The 21646-nt window shown below is 38.4% G+C and overlaps 1 protein-coding gene across 1 annotated transcript in view; it reads right to left on the bottom strand.

Moving 5' to 3' along the window:
* Positions 1 to 21646, bottom strand: part of MIPOL1 (mirror-image polydactyly 1) — a 251755-nt gene that overhangs the window by 183264 nt on the left and 46845 nt on the right. The window contains exons 2-4 of the mRNA XM_089523560.1: positions 12710 to 12952; positions 9014 to 9149; positions 7180 to 7285 (exon numbers count right to left, since the gene is read on the bottom strand). Coding sequence (XP_089379686.1) covers positions 7180 to 7285; positions 9014 to 9149; positions 12710 to 12936 — 469 coding nt within the window. The 5' untranslated portion in view covers positions 12937 to 12952. The remainder of the gene's footprint in view (positions 1 to 7179; positions 7286 to 9013; positions 9150 to 12709; positions 12953 to 21646) is intronic.

Below are 21646 nucleotides of genomic sequence, written 5' to 3'. Positions count from 1 at the left end.
TCTGTCAGTCACAAATTGTTGAGCAAACTATTGTTTTTTTTCACTTTCGTTAACTGCCCAGAAGACATGGCTGACTGACATAAAAATAAATAAAAATTATGAATATAAAACTTTAATACAACAAAATATTTCTGTTAACAAGCTGAACATCAGGGTATCCACTCTGTTTTTCACTGTGCAGGGACACCAGGCGTTTATGAATATTGCCCTTTCTAAAGCGGTATGTTTTGTACTGAAACTACTTTGCCATTTCCCTTCTCCCCACATAGTCTGCTATGGAAATTTTTGATTCTCCCCATTTCATAGGCAGATGACTGTGACCTAGATGTGTGGTGAGATCTAAATTTAGGGCCCTTTTCACAACACTAAATCCCAACCCAAGAGATGTTCCAGAATCCCATGTTGGTTAGGAGATTCTGGGAGGTTTAGTCCAGAAAAGTAACTGGTACCATTGCTAGAAATTATGCTGTCAGCCTTCAGTTGGCTTTTCAACTCAGTGCAACATTAAGTCATAATACTGGGAAACTTAATAAAGGGTTCTGCAGACAGCCTCATTAATCAACTGGACAGGATGATCAAAGTTCATCATTATACCTTCTGACATATTATTTTCAACCCACCCCCCCATCCCCAACAAATTAATTGCATGAATTTAACTTTGTTTCCAGTAGTCTTATGTTTCTGAAGATTATCCGGCAAGCCTTCACTTTTATAGAGTTGTTATTATAACTATAGCCTAATACTTTGGGAACTGAATTATTATTTTATAGAATATCAGAAACCCTGTGTGGTGTTGCATGTTGGAAGAGGACACTGGGAGATTCAAGTTTCATTCTCTGCTGGGTCCTTGGGCCAACCACTTTCTTTAGCCTTAGAGGAAGAGAATGGCAGATTTCCTCAGAAGAAATCTTGCCAAAAAACTCCTGTGATGGGGCTCCCTTAGGGTCACCATGAATCAGAAATTACTTGAAGGCACACATCAACAAGGGTTGGGCAGGCTGAATGTCGCCTTGTTTGGCTTGGGAGCCAGCATGGTGTAATGGTTTGAGTGTTGGACTAGTACTCTGGTCAAATCCCCACTCAGCCTAGGAAACACTCACTCTCACACACTTTCAACCTCAGAGGAAAGCAACAGCAAACCTCTGTTGAATTAGTTACCACAATCAAAATATGGAGGTTAACTTCTTTTATAAGCAGTTAAGTATGAATGCCTATGGTCTTAGAAAGTAAAACTGAGCAAGGATAAATGTCAGAGAGGGCCAGTGTGGTGTAGCAGTTTGAGCACTGGTCTTTGGTTCTGGAAACCAGTTTGGCCATAGAAACACATTGGGTGACCTTGGACAAGTCACAGTCTCTCAGAGGAAAGCAAAGGCAAACCCCCTCTGAACAAATCTTTCTGAGGAAACCCCATTATACGTTCATCTTAGCGGTCGCTATAAGTGAGAAACACCTTGAAGACACACAGCAACAGGGGTATTATGTGATATATCAGAAAGGAAAATATTTTAACTAATCTTGATGTTCCTTCTATTCATCTTCTTCACACACTGATCTACTTCAGTTCTTTTGCTTCAGCACAATTGGTCCATTCTCTGTACTACCAAGCCCAATTCTGCATCTTCCCAGCAGCATCTTTGAAAGGAATTTCCCCCAGAGCCCTCCTACTATTTCTCAGCCTATATTCTCTTCATACTCACATTTTTCATGTGTTTTTTCTCTTTACATCCCAGGTTATAGCAGTTATTCTTCCTGTCCTTCACCCCTTTGACACATATGCTGAGCAACACAACAGTATCAAGAGGTAACCTCTAACAATCAAACAGTAAGAAGGAACAGCAGCCTCTGGTGGCCAAAGAAATGTGCTGGTTAATTGACCCTTTCTCCAAACCAACTCCAAGCATTTGTGAAGAGAAAGAGAGAAGGCACACATGTGTAAAGTACTATTGTTATTATAGTAATGCAAACATTTTCCTCCAGTTCTTTCAGTACAAAAGTACAAATATTTTATTTATTTTTAAATTTATAAACTACCACCCCTTGATCCATAAGGATCACAGAGTGGTATACACATAATTTTGAAAGGGGAAATATAATAAGAAATAGATAATTACATATTTAGAGGCAATAAAAGCAATCAGCAAGAAAAAAAAACAAAAACCAAAAACCAATGTGCTGGACTATGACCGCAATAAAGATTCTATTCTATCCCCAAACCAATCAATGACTCAAAGATTTATGATTAAAAAAATGAAATTTATGAGCAAATGGGAATGTTTTACTGAGAGATAAAAAGAAAATAAGTATGGCAACAATCATATTTCTTTAATAAGGGCATTCAAACAAATCTTCATTTCCCCTTATTATTCACTCACTATTATTCCCATTTCATTGTTCCAGGCACAGGAAATGTTGTGATACAACTAAAGCCGGCCAGTGACTAGGATAAAATTTGAACACTGGTCTCAGGTCCAAGCATATCCAACATCATTTATTTCATTACATTAGAACTTCAAACCTATGCGTGTGGACTGAATGTGATAAGTGCAGATGGGTACCCTCACTGGTAGGATGTTTTCCTATTTCTTTCCTATTTTATTCTTTCATCTGTAGTTTTCCATTCTTGCTCCTCTTCTTAACCTTTTTTCCAACACCAACTATGATCTAGTAATTTCTATGAGCATATGTGCTGGACAGCTGGACATAAGGCAGAAAGTTTAAATTAACTGCAGACATTTGCACTGCTGGAAAAGCAAGTCATTTTTGAATTTCAGATGTAACCTGCTTCCATCAACAATGTAAATGGCTATTCTACAAAGACTCACAAAAACTGTCTACATGGTTGTGCCCCATGACCACTGAGATCTATAACTTTGTTAGACATTGACAACAACATACAAAAGTTGCATTGCAGTTATTGTACAAATGGGTCAAATCCCCATTTTATTTGCTTAATAATCAGTTTCAAGTTTTCTCCAGCTTTTTACACTTCCTCATGTCAATTTTAGATTGGAAAAGTCCTTTCCTTTGGGAGCTATACTGTAAGATTATTGGAAATATTTTCTCAAAGTGCATGACAAAACTGGATAATACAGTCCTCAAGTGCTTTTTATTAGATATTTTTTCATCAGTGGTTTCATAAGTAAGAAACCTGTATACATGTAACATCTATTTAGATCTTGCCATCTGGATGGAAGAACAGACTATAAATATGATTTAAAAAAACAAATAAAACCAAACCTATATAATGAAAACATTTTGCTTCTCTTTTGCAAATGTAAAGTTACAGTAATTAACAGTAGGTATTCACAGAAAATCCCAGCAATGTTTGACCAAACAAGAACTAATTTAACCTAATTTAATTTAAAGGTTTCTAAAATAAAGACACTTTAAAACATATCATTGGTAGCAGAAACCCCTAGAAATGTCAGCAAAGGATACAACACATATTGGTAGCAAATGCAAGATAGCCAGTTTTTCCATAAGCAGAAAACAGGCTCTAATGCCCAGGGAGATTCATGTAGATGCCAAGAGCAGGATACATACTTTTCTCATAAGCAGTGCTGAGAATCCTATCTTCAAGGTGATCCTTACAGGTGGCACTTCTGTACATGGACCACCACAACTGCCAGATCAAGGCACATGTGTTTTTACCTGCTGATTTTCTCCACGTGTTTCAATGAGTAAGAAAAGTCTATGCTGAATAAAATATTTCAGTATTATATGCACAGAAGTAAAACTCTGTGCAAACATCCCCAAAACAAACACATAACTTGGAATTTAATCCAAACAGTTCACATACTGTAAATGTTTAGTTGGTGGATAATCAAGATGTAACTATGATCTAGGTAAGTGTTTTATGGTGACTTTAAAAAATCTATAGGGTTATGGTAAATATCTTTAATTGGAGCTGCAAATACTTAGGCTTCTGCCAGTGTCAGAGAATGATTGGGCTTGGTTATAATATTTGGATTCTCTAACATGGACATATACACACAAGTTACAGACACTATGGAATGCTAAGGAGTAATTTCAATGTTACCTCTGTTTAAATAAGATCCTTCAAAATTAATGAGAGTTGTTAATTTCAACTTCATTGTTGTTCTGTGCCTTCAAGTTGTTTTGGATTTATGGCAACTCTAAAGCTACTCTATCACAGGGTTTTCTTGGCAGGATTTGTTCAAAGGGGGGGGGGGGAAGGGGTTGCCTGTGCCTTCGTCTCAGGCTGAGTGTGTGTCACTTGCCCAAGGTTGGCCAGTTGGTTACCATGGCCGTGCAGGGATTTGAACCCCATCTCTAGAGTTGTAGTTCAACATTCTAACTACTACAGCCAGATGGTTTTGGCTTACTATTCCCATCAGCCTTAGATAGCATAGTCAGTGCTGAGAAATTATGGGATTCTGGGCCCAAAACAGTTGGGGGGGGGGGGGCGGAGGACATATTTCTCCATCTATCTTAAATTCAGTTGGTAGTCACAATTAGAGTAACCCACTGAATCTATAGGATTTGCATAAGAGTTGATCTACCATTCAACAATTAACTGAACGGATCGAGGCTAATTGAGATTAGCAATTGGATTTAGGCCAATGGATCTACTTTATAGAATCATGAAGTTGGAAGAAACCACAAGGACCATCTAGTCCAATTCCCTGCCATGCAGGAACAGACAATCTGTGACTAGCAAATGCATTCAGGTTTACTTTAGTTAGGACTGGCTGCAAATATATTCTGAAGATAAATTAAACAGATATGGTGATAAAATGAAACCTTGTCAATTGGAGATCATTCTGTTTCTTCATACAATGGGCCCTTAGTATCCGCTGGGGTTTGGTTCCAGGATCCCCCATGGATAACAAAATCCATAGATGCTCAAGTCCCATTATATACAGTGGCATGGAAAAATTGTGCCTCTCATATAAAATGGCAAAATCCAGATTTGCTTATTTTGGGGAATATTTTCAAGCTGTGGATGTTTGAATCCATGGATAAAAAATCCGTGGATAGTGAGGGCCAACTGTATTCTGTCCTCACAGCAGCCTCTTGTTCTGTGTATAGGTTTTGCATCAGGACAAACAAATGTTGTGGCACCCCAATTTTTAAAGAGTGATCCATAGTTTTTCATAAACTACATTATCAAAGGATTTTCTATAATCTATAAAGTGCAGATTGATTTTCTTCTTAAATTCTTTAGTATGCACCATTATTCAATGTATGTTTGGAATATGATCCCTAGTGCCTCTTCTGAACCCAGTTTGGACTCTTTGTTCCTTATATGATAAAAGTCTTTGTTGTAAAAATTTGAGCATCACTTTACTTATATGGGAGATTAATGCAATAGTCCTGTGGCTAATGCAATGCCCAGTGGCCCTTTTCTTGGGGGCTGGAATATATATGAAGTATTTCCAGCTTTCAGTCCATTCTTTTGTTTTCCATATTTGTTTGAAGACTTGTTAGAATTAGAGTACCGTAGATGCTGTCTCTGTATCTTGAAGCAGCTCTATTAGTATACCTTCAGTTCCTGGAGATTTATTTCTCCCATATGCTTTGAGCACAGCTTCCATTTCATATTCTAAATTTGTGAGTTCATCTTCAAATGTTTCCTTAAATGAATCTGTCACCCTTTCATCTCTTTTATATAGTTCTTCAGTGTATTGCTTCCACTGTTTTTATATTTCTTCTTAATCATGCAATGTGTTCCCCTGCTGATTATACGGGATTCCTACTCTTGGTTTAAATTTCCAATTCGATTTCTCAGATCATACAAAACAGGTCAACCTGTTTTTGTTGTCTTCTTCTGTTTATCTGCATTGATTACTGTAGTAATTCTTTTTGTCCCTTTGCACCTTCTGACCTTATTCCTGTCATGTTTTACTTTTGCTTCTTATTTGACTTTAATCTTTTGAAGAATTTCCTCTGTCATCCCATGAGGTTTTTCTTTCTTTTTGCTTCAGCAAGTGTCTTTTTGCATTCTTCCCTCACAACGCCCTTTGTTTTGGTCCAGAGTTCTGGCTCCAGGCTTAGTAGTATGAATATATGTTATACATGGTAGACCCACTGAAATTAGTGTGAGTTGATAATTACTGCTTACCTAAATCTTAATATCAGTAGGACTACTGTATGTAAGACTTATGTCAGATTTAGCTCAGGAGTGGGAATTGTGTAGCCTTTTAGATGTCCCTGAACTGCAGTTCCCAATATTCCTCACCATTGATTGGGCTAGCTAAGGCTGCTGGGAATTGCAGTGCAAAAGCATCTAAAAGGCTGCACAGTCCCTGTCCCTGGTTTCAACCTGTTTCACAAGTGAGATATGGAGGGGATATTTTTAAGGTATCAAGTCAGATTCATCAGTTCAAATATTGTTATTATGTTCAATTATGCAAGGCTCCTGCAAGTCCAAATATCCATTTATTGTTTTAGCTCCCCTCCCCTTCTCATCTGCATTGTTCAGCTGTACTCTTGTTCAATCTTCCTTGCTGCCAGTACCACAGCTTTGTACTATCCTGATCTATACAACTGACAATCGCTTACAAACAAACTTTACAATGAAATGATCATTCAAAAACTGAATGAAACTGATATTATGAAAACAACCTCTAAACCACATGCAAATTATAGGTTTCTCTCTAATCTGTTTCTAGTCAATAAATTGTCACCATGGGAAACTTGTAATAAGCCTTTGGGGCTCATCTCCATTAGTCAAAATCTAGATTTTGCCACCCACTGGACCAAGCTTCAGGTCCTGAACTGGGGGGAGCACAGAAGTATCTCCAGACAAAGGTGTGTGGAGGAACAGGCAGTATCATCATTGGGGAGCGGGAGCTAAAACAATAAATGGATATTTGGACTGCTGGTTGAAAGGTAAATGGCCATGGTAATCATTTTCCCCTTGTTTGTTCAGGACCTTCCAACAAAACAAACACCCTTTTTGTGATTGGATTGACATGGTGTTAACAATGCATTTAATGCCCAAATCAGTATGAATACAGGTAAAGCTCCCACTAATACCGGTACCAGGATGTTAAAGCCACCTATTTTCTAAGCAACTTTAAACAGCCTCTCATAAAAAAGTCAAACGATCCCTCCTTTAGCAAATATACCTAATGTTCATGAGGCCACGCCATACAACAACCAGGCGGATTGTCTGAGCCATATGGACATCTGTTGAATGTTCGTCTACTGTACCTGCAGCCTTTTCTGCAATCTTCGCTTCTGTCACTCTCTCATGCAGCTCTAAGTCCAACTTTATTGTCTTCAGCTCCTTGTCCTTTTCAGACAGCTTATCCTGAAGCTGAATTGAACAAACAGACTGTAAGACTGTTGGCTATATATAAAAGTATAGGCAACCGATTAACCCATAACAAAACGTATGTTTAATTCTCCTCATCACTCAGCAACATAAAAAATAAGTTGTTTAATGTTTCTGTTATCTAAAAGCTTTAAAAAAGATATAAAGGTTCTTATCCATTTAAAGCCAATGTATTCTTACAATGTATTTTGGCCTACAAGAGACAAAATATCTCTGCATTCCAGTTTAATTTCCTGGGCTATAAGAAATTTAAGGGTGATGTTGGCTACTATACCTCCCCCAAAATGGAGTTCCCCAGCTGTGTTTGTTTAAATGTCCCACAGTCGCTAACCAAACCACGTATTAGCCGACTGGAAATGATGGAAGCTGCAGCCCAGCACATCTGGAGAGCATGTGGTTAAGAGAGGTTGCCATAGGGACAGGAGGGAGAAAAAGCATGCAGAACAAACCTAAGTGTCTTTACTGAGAAGCTCAACAGTTCAATGGGACACAGAACAGAATCAGAGCCTTAAGCAACTAGTAAGGAACCAGCAACCAAGTTAATGGTCTTTTCCCAGTTTGACTGGCTGAATTTTCAGTTGTGGAGTAAGCAGTTCAAGGATAAGACTTGTCCACCACAGTCTTGGGCAGAACCCAAAGACTAGATGCAGGTAAGTAATTGGAATCTGCATCCTAACATGTGCCCATGTCCTGCCACAACAGGCCTGTGAAATTCAAAAATAATATACAATGCAACCCAAGTAGATGGCTATTGTTTTTAACAACAAGAGGGAAAACAGTGAAAAGCACACTGGGCCACTTGCTCAAGTCCTTGTATTACAAGATCATGGCAATAAAAGTTAAATATTAACTAATAAACTAAGTTCTGTACATATTTCAATGACTCTATAAAATATGAAACTACAGGAAAAAAAATAAAAAGAAAACTTGTATAAATCTTTTATAAAGAACACATGTCTCATTTGAATATAAGTACAATACAGCCATATTTTGAGCACTATTCCTTCATTATGTTCATTCTAACATCCAAGGGATGTTATGGGCTTCCCTTACTTGAAGATGATTCAACACTTACTCTATAATAGATATTTGGCAATAATAATAATAATAATAATAATAATAATAGGTATTATATCTTTAAAACAATTCATTTCAGATTTAATAACCAAAATTATGGTAGAATTAGACTGATTACACAAGGAAATACATCTTTAGAAAACTTTATCTGATCAATTCACTCTAAAGATCTTGGAAAAACTGAGTGTGCTAAGAAGTGGAACTACAGTAATATTTCTAGTATGTGAAGTATTCCACAACAGATCTCTTAATCATCAATGACAACTATAACCTTGATATTGTTTCACGGATATATCTCATGATCAGTCTTGATCCACAGCCAAGTGTGGGTGATTAAGAGTGTTTAATTAAACTACAGCACTTTCTGAACAAGTTCTGCCATTCCAAATTTCCAAGAGTCCTGAGGCAGAAAAAAAACTGCACTAGAATATGGATGACAGTTAGGTAAAGTATCTGTGCCATCACAGATTTAAAAAAATCAAAGGCAGACAAGGAGACTATCCCAAGATAAACAAACCATGAAACAAACGTTCATCAGACAACAAAAGAAAGTGATATCTTGTCAATCAAAACAAACAATAAAAGTAAAATTAGAGTAGGTTAATAGGCTGTACTGGAATATTTCCACTGTACCTTTTTATTGTTTGCCCTTAGAACATCCAATTCCTTTAAGAGGAATGCAATATCCTTTTCTTTATCTAGGTCTTCAGTGACATGAAAAGGACTCTCATGGGCAGGCATAATTGTTCTTCCTTGCTGTTCAGCAGTACTAGAATAAAATGAAAGGTAAAAAAAGAAACTGGATCACTTAGACAAAGGCTCCTTCTCATTAAACCATATTTTTGTTGTACACAGGGGAGGGGGCATTGTTGAATGGCAAACATACAGACATTTACCATGCAGAAGATCCCAGGTTAATTCACTCATCTCTTCAGTTAAAAGAAAAGATCTCTGTGTTAGATACACAAGGCAGTTCTATGCCAGATAAATGGAGAACTTGCAAAAGCTGTTTTTGGACTCCATTTCCCTGAATGAGCTTGCAATGCTAGCTGGGGGATTCTGGAAGCTGTAATAAAAAAAGTAACTTTTCCAAGTTCTTTCAAGTAGAACCGTTAAAGTGACCATGTACTTCTATTAGGGCTATTGTTTTATAAATATGTTATGTATTTGCCATAAATGCCCAACTACAGATAGAAATGAATAGGATGTGAAGCATAGTAGAATAGAAAGATTCACTGGCATAGTTGCTCATCACTCTTCCAAACACACTTTAAGAACCTGGATTTAATCCAGCACTGAGGATAGCTGAATGTATAGGGTGGAATTAGGAGCAAATGTAATTTTATTTTATGTTGCATTGCAACAGGAACACAGAATAACTTTTGGGCTGTAGAACATGATGTCCACTCCTTAAATCTGGTTCCCTTTTTAAATACACTCTGTTTTAAAAATGAATGGATGTTATAAAGTATTTAAGAGGGAAAACAAAGAAATGCCACTTAAGCAAACGTTGAATTTACAGTCTAACAAAGTGTGTTATCATGGGGCAGCCTTGGTTATTAGGATGTTTTTTAAAGTTATTTTTTGTTTAAAAAAAAAGCTCTAAGAAACAGGTGATAACTATTGTTATTTATTGAAAGAAACAGATAAGCATCCCTCAACATGTGGGATTTAAACAAATTTCCAACTTTTACTAGATATATTTTTTTGAACTGGAGAACATGTACACTGTTCCACATTGATGAAGATCTGACTTGGAATTTTTATTTGGCCCTTGGAATGTTTATTTGATTAGAAGATTCTATAAATAATTCTAATAAAGTCTAATCAATGTGGTTGAGATGTTTTATTTCAGCAGTTTTACATTATTTTTATCAGAATCATGGGACACAGAATTTTAGCATGCTGAAAGGTATAGAAACACACATATGTACTTCCTAGAAATAGTAATCTCAAAATATTAATTAGAATTCTACCTTTAGCATTTGACCTATATTGCTGCTTTCATGCAACACTGCATTTATATAAAAGGACAATTTCCCTTGGAAAATTAACAGTGGAGACCTCTTACCTAGAATCATCTTAGAATCATAGAATCGTAGAGTTGGAAGAGACCGCAAGGGCCATCCAGTCCAACCCCTGCCATGCAGGAAATCACAACCAAAGCATCCCTGACAGATGGCCATCCAGCCTTTGTTTAAAGACCTCTAAGGAAGGAGACTCTACTACACTCTGAGGGAGTGTGTTCCACTGTCGATCAGCCCTTACTTTCAGGAAGTTCCTCCTAATGCTGAGCTGGAATCTCTTTTCCTGGAGGTTGCATCCATTGTTCTAGGTCCTAGTCTCTGGAGCAGCAGAAAAGAAGCTTGCTCCCTCCTCAATATGACATCTCTTCAAGAATTTAAACAGGGCTATCATATCACCTCTTAACCTTCTTTTCTCCAGGCTAAACATCCCAGCTCCCTAAGTCTTTCCTCATAGGGCATGGTTTTCAGACCCTTCACCATTTTAGTTGCCCTCCTTTGGACACGTTCCAGTTTCTCACATCCTTTTTAAATTGTGGAGCCCAGAACTGGACACATTATTCCAGGTGGGGCCTGACCTCCTCATCACTTACTTATTTTGGGATGCTAGACATGAAGAAGGACAGCTAAACCTCCAAGATAGGCAGCTCTTAGTGGTAATTTTCCCTCTTAATGTATGTGTTTATTTATGTTTTGCAGTAAGAGAAAAGAGAGAGGTGGTTTCTAAAAACAGGATTACTCTGGAAGGAAAAAAAATCACTCCATTTCAGGCAGGAAAGTTTCTCAGTAAAATCCTCATAGAAAGGCCCTTCAATTTTTTTAGATTAATACTTGGATGATAGTGATAGCTACAAGTGACATTATGACATTATGTTATTTGCAAGTAGAAGACCTATCAAGCCTCTAGGTGCAGGAGCAGGTAAAAGCATGGAACCTCATAGATTCCTTGTCCAAACATGTTCACTTCATCATTATTTTCAATAACTAATGTTTACCATATTAAGACAATAACCAGATTAGGTGTGCGTGTAGCCAACTGAAGTATCAGCAATGCATGTGGGAGAAGTGGAATACAAACCTAGTGCAAGACATAAACATTATGGAGTGCCAATTGTTAATGGAAGGATGCAACCAAAGAAAGGGACCTTTGGCAGTTGTGTGAATGTGCAAGAGCTTTATGAATGACTACATGGCAGACTGTCAGACATTTCGTGAAAGAGGAAAGTTCCTTCTGGACACCCCAAGGGAGGAGGGGGATTTCTGTACATGTCCCATATATGGAGGAAGAAGTCAGTTCCATTCTGCAAACAGTTCCAGCTGCTTTTACAATATTTACTTAGGTCTCATTGTTAAAACGCTTTTGATGTTGCGCAGCGCGTGAGGCAACACGTCAACGTTTGGCACCAGATTTTCCACCTTTGTGACTGTAGTCAGGAGCTTCTGAGCTGGAGAAACCCCTCTCCCCTTCTCAATGAGCAAAGAGACACTGTAAACTTCTCTCAGATGAGGCTTTTATTCTTAGAAGGAGTTCCACTGTGTAGAACAATATATACATCGACACCATCCACCATCCACACTGGTAACAACCCTCTCGTCATTACTCTAGCAAAAGCTCCGTGAGGCGTACTAGGCCTTGCCTCTCCCTCTAGTGTCGATGGATATATTGTTGACTATCTTTCTGATGTCCCTTCCTGTTTAAATGCCTAATCATTATGGCTCATAGTAACCCTTTTATGCCTGGTTACTATTAAAACCCACATTGTACATTATCCTTGTGACTCTATATCCCAACACTCATGTCATTAATTCAGGCCCCCTAGAACTGTTTTAAAGGAGGGAAGCTCAACATTGGCAGGGAAAGTTTTATTCATTTTGTCTACTTGTAAGTACTTGCAGGGGGAAGGCAAATTGCTCTTCTCCATTATCCTTCAAACATCCTTCAGTATGAAAACTCTTACAGGCACAATGTATGTATACTTAGAAGTGGCATCCATAAGTTCAGGGTACCTTACTCCCAAGTAACTGTGCATAAATCAGATTGCAGGCAGCCTTTATTATTCATAGATAACTCCAATAGGGGCTAAACTACATAGGAGTCTTGGTGGTCCAATTCTGCCAGATCATTTTGAGTGTGTGTAGAGGACTGAAGCTCCCCAGCCTAATCTTGCCCCTACTGTTCCAGAGTTCATGCATTAATCCCCTATCACTGATCACTGGCTTCTTCGCAGCTTCTTTGAATTTTTTTTAAAATCAGTATAATAGATCAATCTGCATTCTTAAAGTCTAGAATTAACAGCTTGCTTACCTTAACCTTTCATCTGTACAAGAAAGAGCAGGAATATTCTGATGCAAAGATAGGGCAGAAGCAGTTTGTACAACCCTTAAACTTGCTGTTGATTGATCTGGGGGCTTTATTTGTTCATTGTTTGCCGGGGTAGTTTGCTCTCTTCTTGGCTGTGATCTGGCTGAAGAACTTTGAAGATTCAAGTAATTGGGAACAGAGGAAGATTTTTGCTCAGAATTCCGCTCCATGTTAAAAAGCTGCAATCTGGAAAATAGCAATATTTTACTGTTCATTTAAAAGGAAATATAAGCACAATCATTCCCACTCCTGGCTTCTAAAAAAACCAAAGATAAGAAAAGTCATGTTGGATCATAGCCCTACATGTCCATCCTTACAGGGGGACATGACACACTGTAGCAATAGCAATAGCAGTCACTAGGTGGTGTGGGAGGTGTCCCTGTAAATAGCAATAGCAAGTACAATTCTATATTGCTTATCAGTGCACTTAAGCACTCCCTAAGCGGTTTACAATGTGTAAACTAATTGCCCTCAACAAGCTGGGTACTGAAGATGCCAGCCACAGATGCTGGTGAAACGTCAGGAATAAACTCTTCTAGAACATGGCCACATAGCCCAAAAACCCCATAAAATCTATGGATGCCAGCCATGAAAGCCTTCGACTTCACAATCTGGGTACTCATTTTAGCAACCTTAGAAGGATGCCAGGATGAGTCGACCCTAGCCACTATCTGGTATTGAACTCACAACCTTGTGTTTTGTGAGTGAGTTGCTGCAGTACAGTACAGTACACTGCGCCACCAGGGCTACATGTCGTTGGGAGTGCAACTCCCATCATACATAGCTAGCACATACAGCAGTGAGGTATTATGGGAATTGTAGTCTAGCAATGTCGTAAGGACCACACTTCTTCTCTATCACTAGCCTACGTAGTTCAGTACTGTATTTTGTCCCATCATATGCACCAAAGCAGTGCCCATCATATGCACCAATGGAAACCCTACCCACAACAGAGTTCCTCAGCAATATTTATTGATAGTAGAAATTGGACATTAAATTTAAAAATGAAATTTTTAGTGATAGATGGAATGAGGGTAATCCACTAATTCTTACAAATGGGAAGCAAAAATGTAATTTGTTGTATTAGTAACTAAAATTTTATTGTTGTACAAATAATTAATTTGAATTAATGATTCAAATCATTAGTTTTCAAAGAAACTATAACATTTACAAAGAGCAACATCCCTTGTGATGCAGTGGTTAAATGTTGGTTCTGCAGCCACAAGGATGTGCGTTTGATCCCAGGGGTCCAGGGTTGACTCAGCCTTCCATCCTTTTGTAGGTCAGTAAAATGAGTACCCAGCTTGTTGGGGGAAATTGGCTTACATATTGTAAACCGTTTAGAGAGTGCTGAGTACTCTGATAAGTGGTATAGAAATGGACATGCTATCGCTATTGCTAACATGTTTAGTTGTCAACATTGCCTCTATTTTATTATTGGTGCCCTCAAAGTGTTTTTTGCAGTTTTTAAGTTGCTTTCACCTACATGAAAGTGACTATAAGTAAGAAGAGAGATTGAGACAGTGCATGTGTACTTTAGCCTTTTCAGGGGAGGGGTAGGAAGGCAGGCAAGTTTAAGGAATCTTTCTTATTCAGTCTTCAGACATTCAGTTCACTCTTCCAGATTCTCTATCTCCAACACTTCATACTAGTCCTCAGAGGAAATACGTAGAGATAGTGTCTTTATTTCCTATACACAAGAAACCATCGCAGGAAACATTGTGATCCTCCTCCTCCTCTTGCGTACACCCCCCATATTACTTGCACAATACACAAATGAGTGCTGTCTAGGAAATTTAACTTATCTTTTCAAACTCTGATAGTTTTATCCATAAGAAACTAACTCACTAAGCCTCGTTGCAGAAAGAGAGTAGCTAATTAGCACACTAGCACCTAAATTTAACTAGCTGTTTCTAAGCTCTATTTATAGTCATATTGTGTTAAAACAGGAGGTAATATAGCCATCAGGACTACCAATTACTGATAACTTCAACCTCCAGGAATTTGTCTAATCTTCTTTTAAAACTGCACAACTTTGTGACCATCTTTCCATCTTATGGTAGCAAATTCCACAATTTAACTTTACACTTATATATACATTATATACTGTGTGAAAAAATATCTCTTAACCTTTCTCCCTTTCAGTTAGACTTAAAAGACCTTATTTTCATGCCACTTTAACTACCAAGGCTTTCACAGCATGAAAAGTCAGCTGGGTGAAATGTAAAGATCACACAAAACATTTCCAGACATATTTAACACTGATTTGTTCATAAAGTACAAACCAGTATACAGCCCTTAAGACTGTTCCACTTCAGAATGCATGTATGTATAGTGAAGTTGTTGCATAACTGAATGCATAACTAAAGCACCTCTTGCCTATGGAAAGCCAGCACATAAAGAAAGTTGTACTCATTTCTATTTTTAACCTGGAAAAACAAATATTCAGCCTTCCACCTGCAATATGAAGCTGTTGAGTCCTGGGTGAGGGAAGCTCTCCGTTTGGTTTCCACTTAATGTGCAATTTATATGAACACAAATGTATGATCTATTGTTGAACACAGTTGTCTCTCTACATTGCTCCCAGAAGGGATTAAAAGCATCTGTGCTCTTACAGTTCTAGAAATAAGTGCTTTTCAAAAGAACCACTAACATCTCTCCTTCAAACATTCCTCCCACCCCATGCGGGCATACATAAGAAAATCATATATTAAAAGAAATAGATTTTGCTTTCCAACTCTATGATTTTTATTATTATTATTTTGCAAAGGCTAAGGGTAGAACTGTGTTTCTATGCATGGCCTGAAGAAATGAAGAGGAAATGGGCAAAAGCAATAAAGCAGCTGTGTGCATTGTGATCTAAGGCAGTGCCTTAGATCAAAATGGTAGTCCCTGGACCATTGCCAGTCCCTGAGTCATTGGTTGCTGGACTTGGGCAAGTTTCCAGAAAAGAAAGAAAGGATTGTACCCAATAGGCAAAATTATAGTGCTGGTCCCTGGCACATAATAGACTGAAAAGCACTGGGTTTCACATGTTCCCTTTCTGCAGCACTTATAAAACTTACTTTTTCAGACTGTAACTCCCAGAATCCCTTAGGCAGCACAGCCAGTCAGAGAAATAAAAACTTTCCCATGCTTTGTTGCCTTGATATATATGAACTTTCTTAAGACAATATCATAATCTCCAACATTTCCCAGGTGAAATCTGGGATCCCGATGGCCAAGCAAATCAGAGTGTAGTCAAAATAACAAAAGGTATTAATAAGGAAGAACACCCAAGTTAAGAGAGGATTTAGCAGTTTGCTTTTGCCCGAGCCTACTGGGAAATACAAGATTCTGTCCCCTGTTCTCCTCTTTCCCCTGCTGAGTTGAGTGCAAACTACGTTTGTACTTTGACTTCAGTTTGTACCAATGGAAGTAAGCAGAGGACAACTAGAGGAAAGTAAGAGGAGGAGAGAGAAACTGGGACATTTTAAAAGTAGCTGAAAAATTGGGATGGCAAAGAATAAATTGGGAGTGTCCTTGCCAAATCAATACAGTTGGAGGGTATGCAAAACACATCTATAGGGTATTTGCCCATCAGGATATGTGCATCTTATTTCTTGGCTAGTTAGGTAAAAAACACTGCATCTAGTCATTATATGCGCCAGCCATAGATATACAGTGCCCCGCATCATACGCGAGTGCCTTTTATGCAGCTTTCAGCTTATGCTGAAAGCCATGCGACGGAAGTTTCAATGGCACATGCACCTGTCATGCACGAGTCCCATTACTTTTAATGGGGCTCAAGCATACGCACTATTTGCCTTATCCAGAGGAGTCCAGAATGGATCCCCTGCGTAAGGCAAGGGCGCACTGTATGTATAAGCATGGAACTCTGCCTGGGTCCTTACCGGTAATTTAAGAAAAAAAAGATACCTATGGAAACCTAAAAGAAGGGTGTGAGACTGTTGCAGTTAAGCCTGAAGTGTACTCCCTACCTTCAATGTAGAAGGTGGCAGATACCTTTAGATTGTTAAGGTTGGAAAAACACCAGCTGTTAGGGTCAAGTTGTAGCAGCATGTCTGCAGTAAATAACACAATAAAAGCTTGAGCTGGTAAGTATAGGATTTTACTCAAGCCAATCTTGCTGTAATTGTGTCAGCCTGACTACAACAGGGATGGTTAATAGCAGCTGCTTCCAGAATCCCTTACAGAGCATTTTTGGACACCAAAATAGAGAAAAGGGGAACAAAAATAAGCCTCCCTCACTATTTATGCCCCCACCTCATGTTAAAGAAGTATATGTTGCCACTAAAACGGAAATCATAAAAAGTAGTGGAAGCTAATGAATGAAAGAAAATTTATCCCATGCATTTTAGAAGAGATTTTCAAGTGGTTTCTTGAGGAGTCAAAATGTTTTTCTTTATTTGTGCAAGGCTTACTTGACCTGATTGTTTCATTTCGCACATGTATATGGTTAGTTTTGGATAGAATGTTTGCAGAAACATGGAAGGTGTCTTGTAACACCTCTGAGACTAAGGAGTCAAAGAGACAGGCCAAATAAAATAGTTTCGAACCACTTTGAAGGCAGGGCATTTAAATGACATACACCTGCAAAGCCAGGAGAAACCAGATTGAAACTGCACTCTGAGGTTAAAAACTGAAGCAAAAAGAACCCGGAATATCCCAATTTAGCCCGGGAAATGCGCACCTTCAACCCTGCATATAAATGACTCAATGTCAGAGCAGTTCTGAAGGACTGATCTATCCTAACTCTAACCCTAACCCTGCATATAAATTCACTGGTGCAGGTGAACATTAAAAAAGGATGGAGCCAGAGTATCCAAATAGTGGGGGCAGCAATGCAAAAAAGTGAAAGTGTGACACCTCCAATGAATATAAGTACAACATACACAAACCAAACAGTCCAAGAGAAGGCATGGGGTGAAGGGAGCATGATTGTGCTTTGTCAATGTCTTACTGGGCACACCAATATCCCGATCCCCTGTACTGGTGGAGGATCACAGGTGCAACTGTGTCGCCAATCAAAGGGCAACCATCCAATGGGGCAGCATCTAGACAGCAGGCAGTCACCAGCGGTGTGTTTGTGCAATGGTACACATGCCTATTTTTTCCCATTATTTCAGTTGCTGGTACCAAATTTTCTGTTAAGAAGTAATGTTCAGGAACACATGACATCAAATTTGCTAACTGAGGTAACCTATAGTAGTATAATCAGTAATGATAGCTGACAGTGATAGATTAAATGATGTGAGACCACTGCACTGCATGTGAAGTACGTAGATTAGAAACTGAATTAGAAACTAATCCAAGTACAGTGAGCCCTTGGTATCCACTGGGGTTTAGTTCCATGGATACTAAAATCTATGGGTGCTCAAGTCCCGTTATATACAATGGCGGAGTAAAATGATGTCCCTTACATAAAATGGCAAAATCAAGATTTGCTTTTTAAAAAATATTTTCAAGCCATGTATGATTGAATCTGTGGTTACAGAGAGCCAAATGTATAATCAAGTGAACTTAATTCCTCAAAACTCTACCTAAAATTGCTGCAAATCCTTTTTCCTGAGGAATGAAGAACACATTCAGTTGTCATAAAGCTGCACTATGGAGAAAGTTGTTCTTTCAAGTTGGAGTTTCTTAAGGCCTCACATAGATGAAATGCATCTACAGACACCCATCTCACATGTATTTACATCCTGCTGGCCCCTATGCAATCAGTGGTTGCATTGAAGATATTTCCTATGTCAAATTCCTAGGAAAATCTCTGTCTGAATTCCTTCCCAGTCTACACCAACCAATGTAGAATAGTATGGGGAACCTTTGGACTTTCAGATATTTTTAACTACAACTGGAACACTCCAGAAGCAATGATTAACATTTTGCACAAGACCTGCTCTTAGTAAGTTTGCATTTGTAGAGGGGGTTGCTTTTTGTTTTTAAACCTGGAAGTGAACTTCCAGTTACTTCCTGTTTGGAGGGAGGGGAAAATGCAAAAAAGTTAACTTTTTTGAGTTAAGGTGAACCATGGTGCATACCCAGGTGAAAAAACAGCTACTAAACACACTAAAGTTGCCCAGTCCTGGATAAGCTCTTCTACGGTTTTTACAATCCAACATAAATAAAGCTGACTCTTACTAAATCATGCACAAGATCATACCAGAGACCCTGATCAGGTCACTAGTAAAAAATAAATACATACAGGGCATAGTGTTGTCATGGTTCACCACACTTATAGTGACTCACATAAAGGACACCAACGTTTCATGTACCAGACTAGGAAGTGCTGTCCACTTTTTATGAACAATACAGTTAATGCTTAATAACAATTTCTTCCTAACCCTGCTAATCAATTATTAGCAAGATTTCTTGGCAAGAAAAGAATTTTGTACATCATGCCTCTCACTCACTACTACTCAACAGTCTTTATCCCTCTGTGCTATAACTTAAACCCTGGGCTTAGATAAGCAATATAATACAGTAATCTGTAGAAGGTGAAAGATCGATACATATATATTGTGTCCGCTACTAGAGAAATACAAAATGGATCACGAAGCATCCAATTTATTAAACCATTCAGTCATGATTGCTGGATATACTCTGGATTATTAAACAACAAACAGTGAAACTAGCCATTTTAGGAAATTTAGCAAAGGTTATATCTTCATCACTAATTCACTTGAGAAAACAGAAGAAAGGTGGAAAGCTGCCTATATAACCACAACCGACCAGAGTTTGGAAGTATCTAGTTACAAAGAACAAGCTATTTGAATTTAATTCTCTTTCTGGAACTAACTATATTACACTTGTGACATAATCAGAGATAACTTCACTGCTTTTCTGCAAAGTAACTGTTTTAGTTGCTTTGCAAGTTGTAGGATATATGTGGCTTTGCTACTTCAAAGCATTTTGTACCACCAACCAGTGGCTCATAGAACTATAAGGAAGTTTTTTTTAAAGTGTAATTTAAAAAGAACTATTTTAGCTACTTTTGAATAATGAGAAATCAAAGCACTTTAAAATTATAACCAACCAAGGCATGAGAGGCAATAGTAACATTTAAGATATAAATTTCCAGGCTGTGTAAGCAAGTGCTTGATACCATTTCATAGATTTCAGTCATCATGTTTCCATGAGGAAACATCTGCTTGATGGCTGTTCCCAGGTTTTGGAATTCCCTTTGCAAAGAGGCTAAATTGGCTCCCTCTATGGTGCCCTTTTGATAGCCGGTGAAAACTTTTTTGTTTTAACAGACTTTTGGGAAGGATTTCATGGTGGGACTGCAAGCCAGCTTTGAAGACCCTTTCCACACAGAAAAAGCCCACACCCACTTGATGACCCTGGAGCAAGGGTGCTGGTTGATGTTCAAGTACATTGGAGTTCTGCAGTCTGCTAGCACAAGTCCCGGTCTGGCCTGAAGCACTCACTTCCGGACCCTGGCAGGCTACTTTGATGTGCTTCCAGTACTGGGGTGTGAACAAACATTAGCTTCCCTGGCCTCCAACGAATACTGGGATTATGAAAGTGGAGCCAGTCTATGTCCAAAATTAGTGAGTAGCTTGATGTGAGGCCCCAGATAAATCTAACCCTCTCCCAGTGGTCCTCAACCCCTAAGAATATTGTTGTGGTTTGTTCCGTGATGGACAGCTCAATGATGGGTGCGTGTGTGTCCATTTGTTGGAAGGCAATTGGGGTCTCCAACTCTCTAATGTCCAGACCCAACCTAGTAGCTATGACAGGGTTCATAAAGCACCGGGTGCATCCCGAGTCAATAGCTGCCACCAGGTCCATGCTTCCCTCCCCACTTTTTCTGCAAGCAATTTCTGTAGGTATTGTGAAGCTGACTCTATCTTTCCTTTTTACCAAAAACCACATAGTGGTTCCAACAATGATTGGGACCACCAGAGGGAGGCAGGTTTAACCTTTCCCACTCTACATTCTTGTTCTTCATAATCAGCCCCTTCCACGCGCAAGTTCAAAGAAAAAAACCTCAATGGGCAAATTTCAAAATTCAAGTGGGGGGAGTTTAAATCTTCCTGCTGCACAGTGATCTCAGTCTAGATCAGGGCTAATTCATTCACTTGTCACTAAAAAAGAAATCATGTCAGTTGCACACTGGGTATATAATGGAACATGTAGGTTAACTCTAGTGTCTAAGAGCCATATCACACTTGATGAATCCTGCGCAGAAATGGGATTTTAGAAGTAGAAAAAAAACACAAATGCAGGATGTTTTTCAGACATATTTGCACCAAAGATCAATCACATGAAAATAAAGTGAATGGAATGTCAAAAAAAATGACACCTTTTTACTTTTGGGAAGTTCCTGAAAGCAGTAATAATGGCAACCCCATTACAAAGAGAAAAATAATGAAAAATAATGAAAGGTTTATCTGTTAGCCAGTGAGTTTTAATTCCTTAAGATATTAGGTAGTTTAATATTTTTTATTTTCCCTGTTCTAGATATGTTAGTGTAATTTTAATCCATGCTTACCTCAAAGGACATCCCATTATAGTCAGTAGGCCTTACTCTCAGGTAAGAATGCACAAAACTACACCTTATTTCCTCCTTTCTTTCCATTTGGCTGACAAAGCACTGCATAACCTCTTTTCAAAACTAGTTAATCACAATTTTAGTACTCAGTGTCAACTGTGATCATTAAGCACTTACTGTGTAAATATCACTGCCTTCTTTAGGTATTTGCCTAAAATTTCTGCAATTCATTAACATATTATTTTCCAGCATCAGGTTTTGGGAAGAATTCAGGTCCCCTTGTACAGATCTTTTTGCTTGTGCTTTAAAGGCATTTTTGAGATTCCACACACATACAATCAAAAGAGCAGTATTGCTAGACAGATAGCAAGGGGTGTGTGTGT

The sequence above is a fragment of the Sceloporus occidentalis genome, unplaced genomic scaffold (genome assembly GCF_023333645.1).
Source record: "Sceloporus occidentalis isolate IW3139 unplaced genomic scaffold, rSceOcc1.0.p SCAF_4, whole genome shotgun sequence".
Lineage (NCBI taxonomy): Eukaryota > Metazoa > Chordata > Lepidosauria > Squamata > Phrynosomatidae > Sceloporus > Sceloporus occidentalis.
The sequence above is the reverse complement of the archived record's forward strand: the minus strand, read 5'-3'. Positions and strand labels throughout refer to the sequence as shown.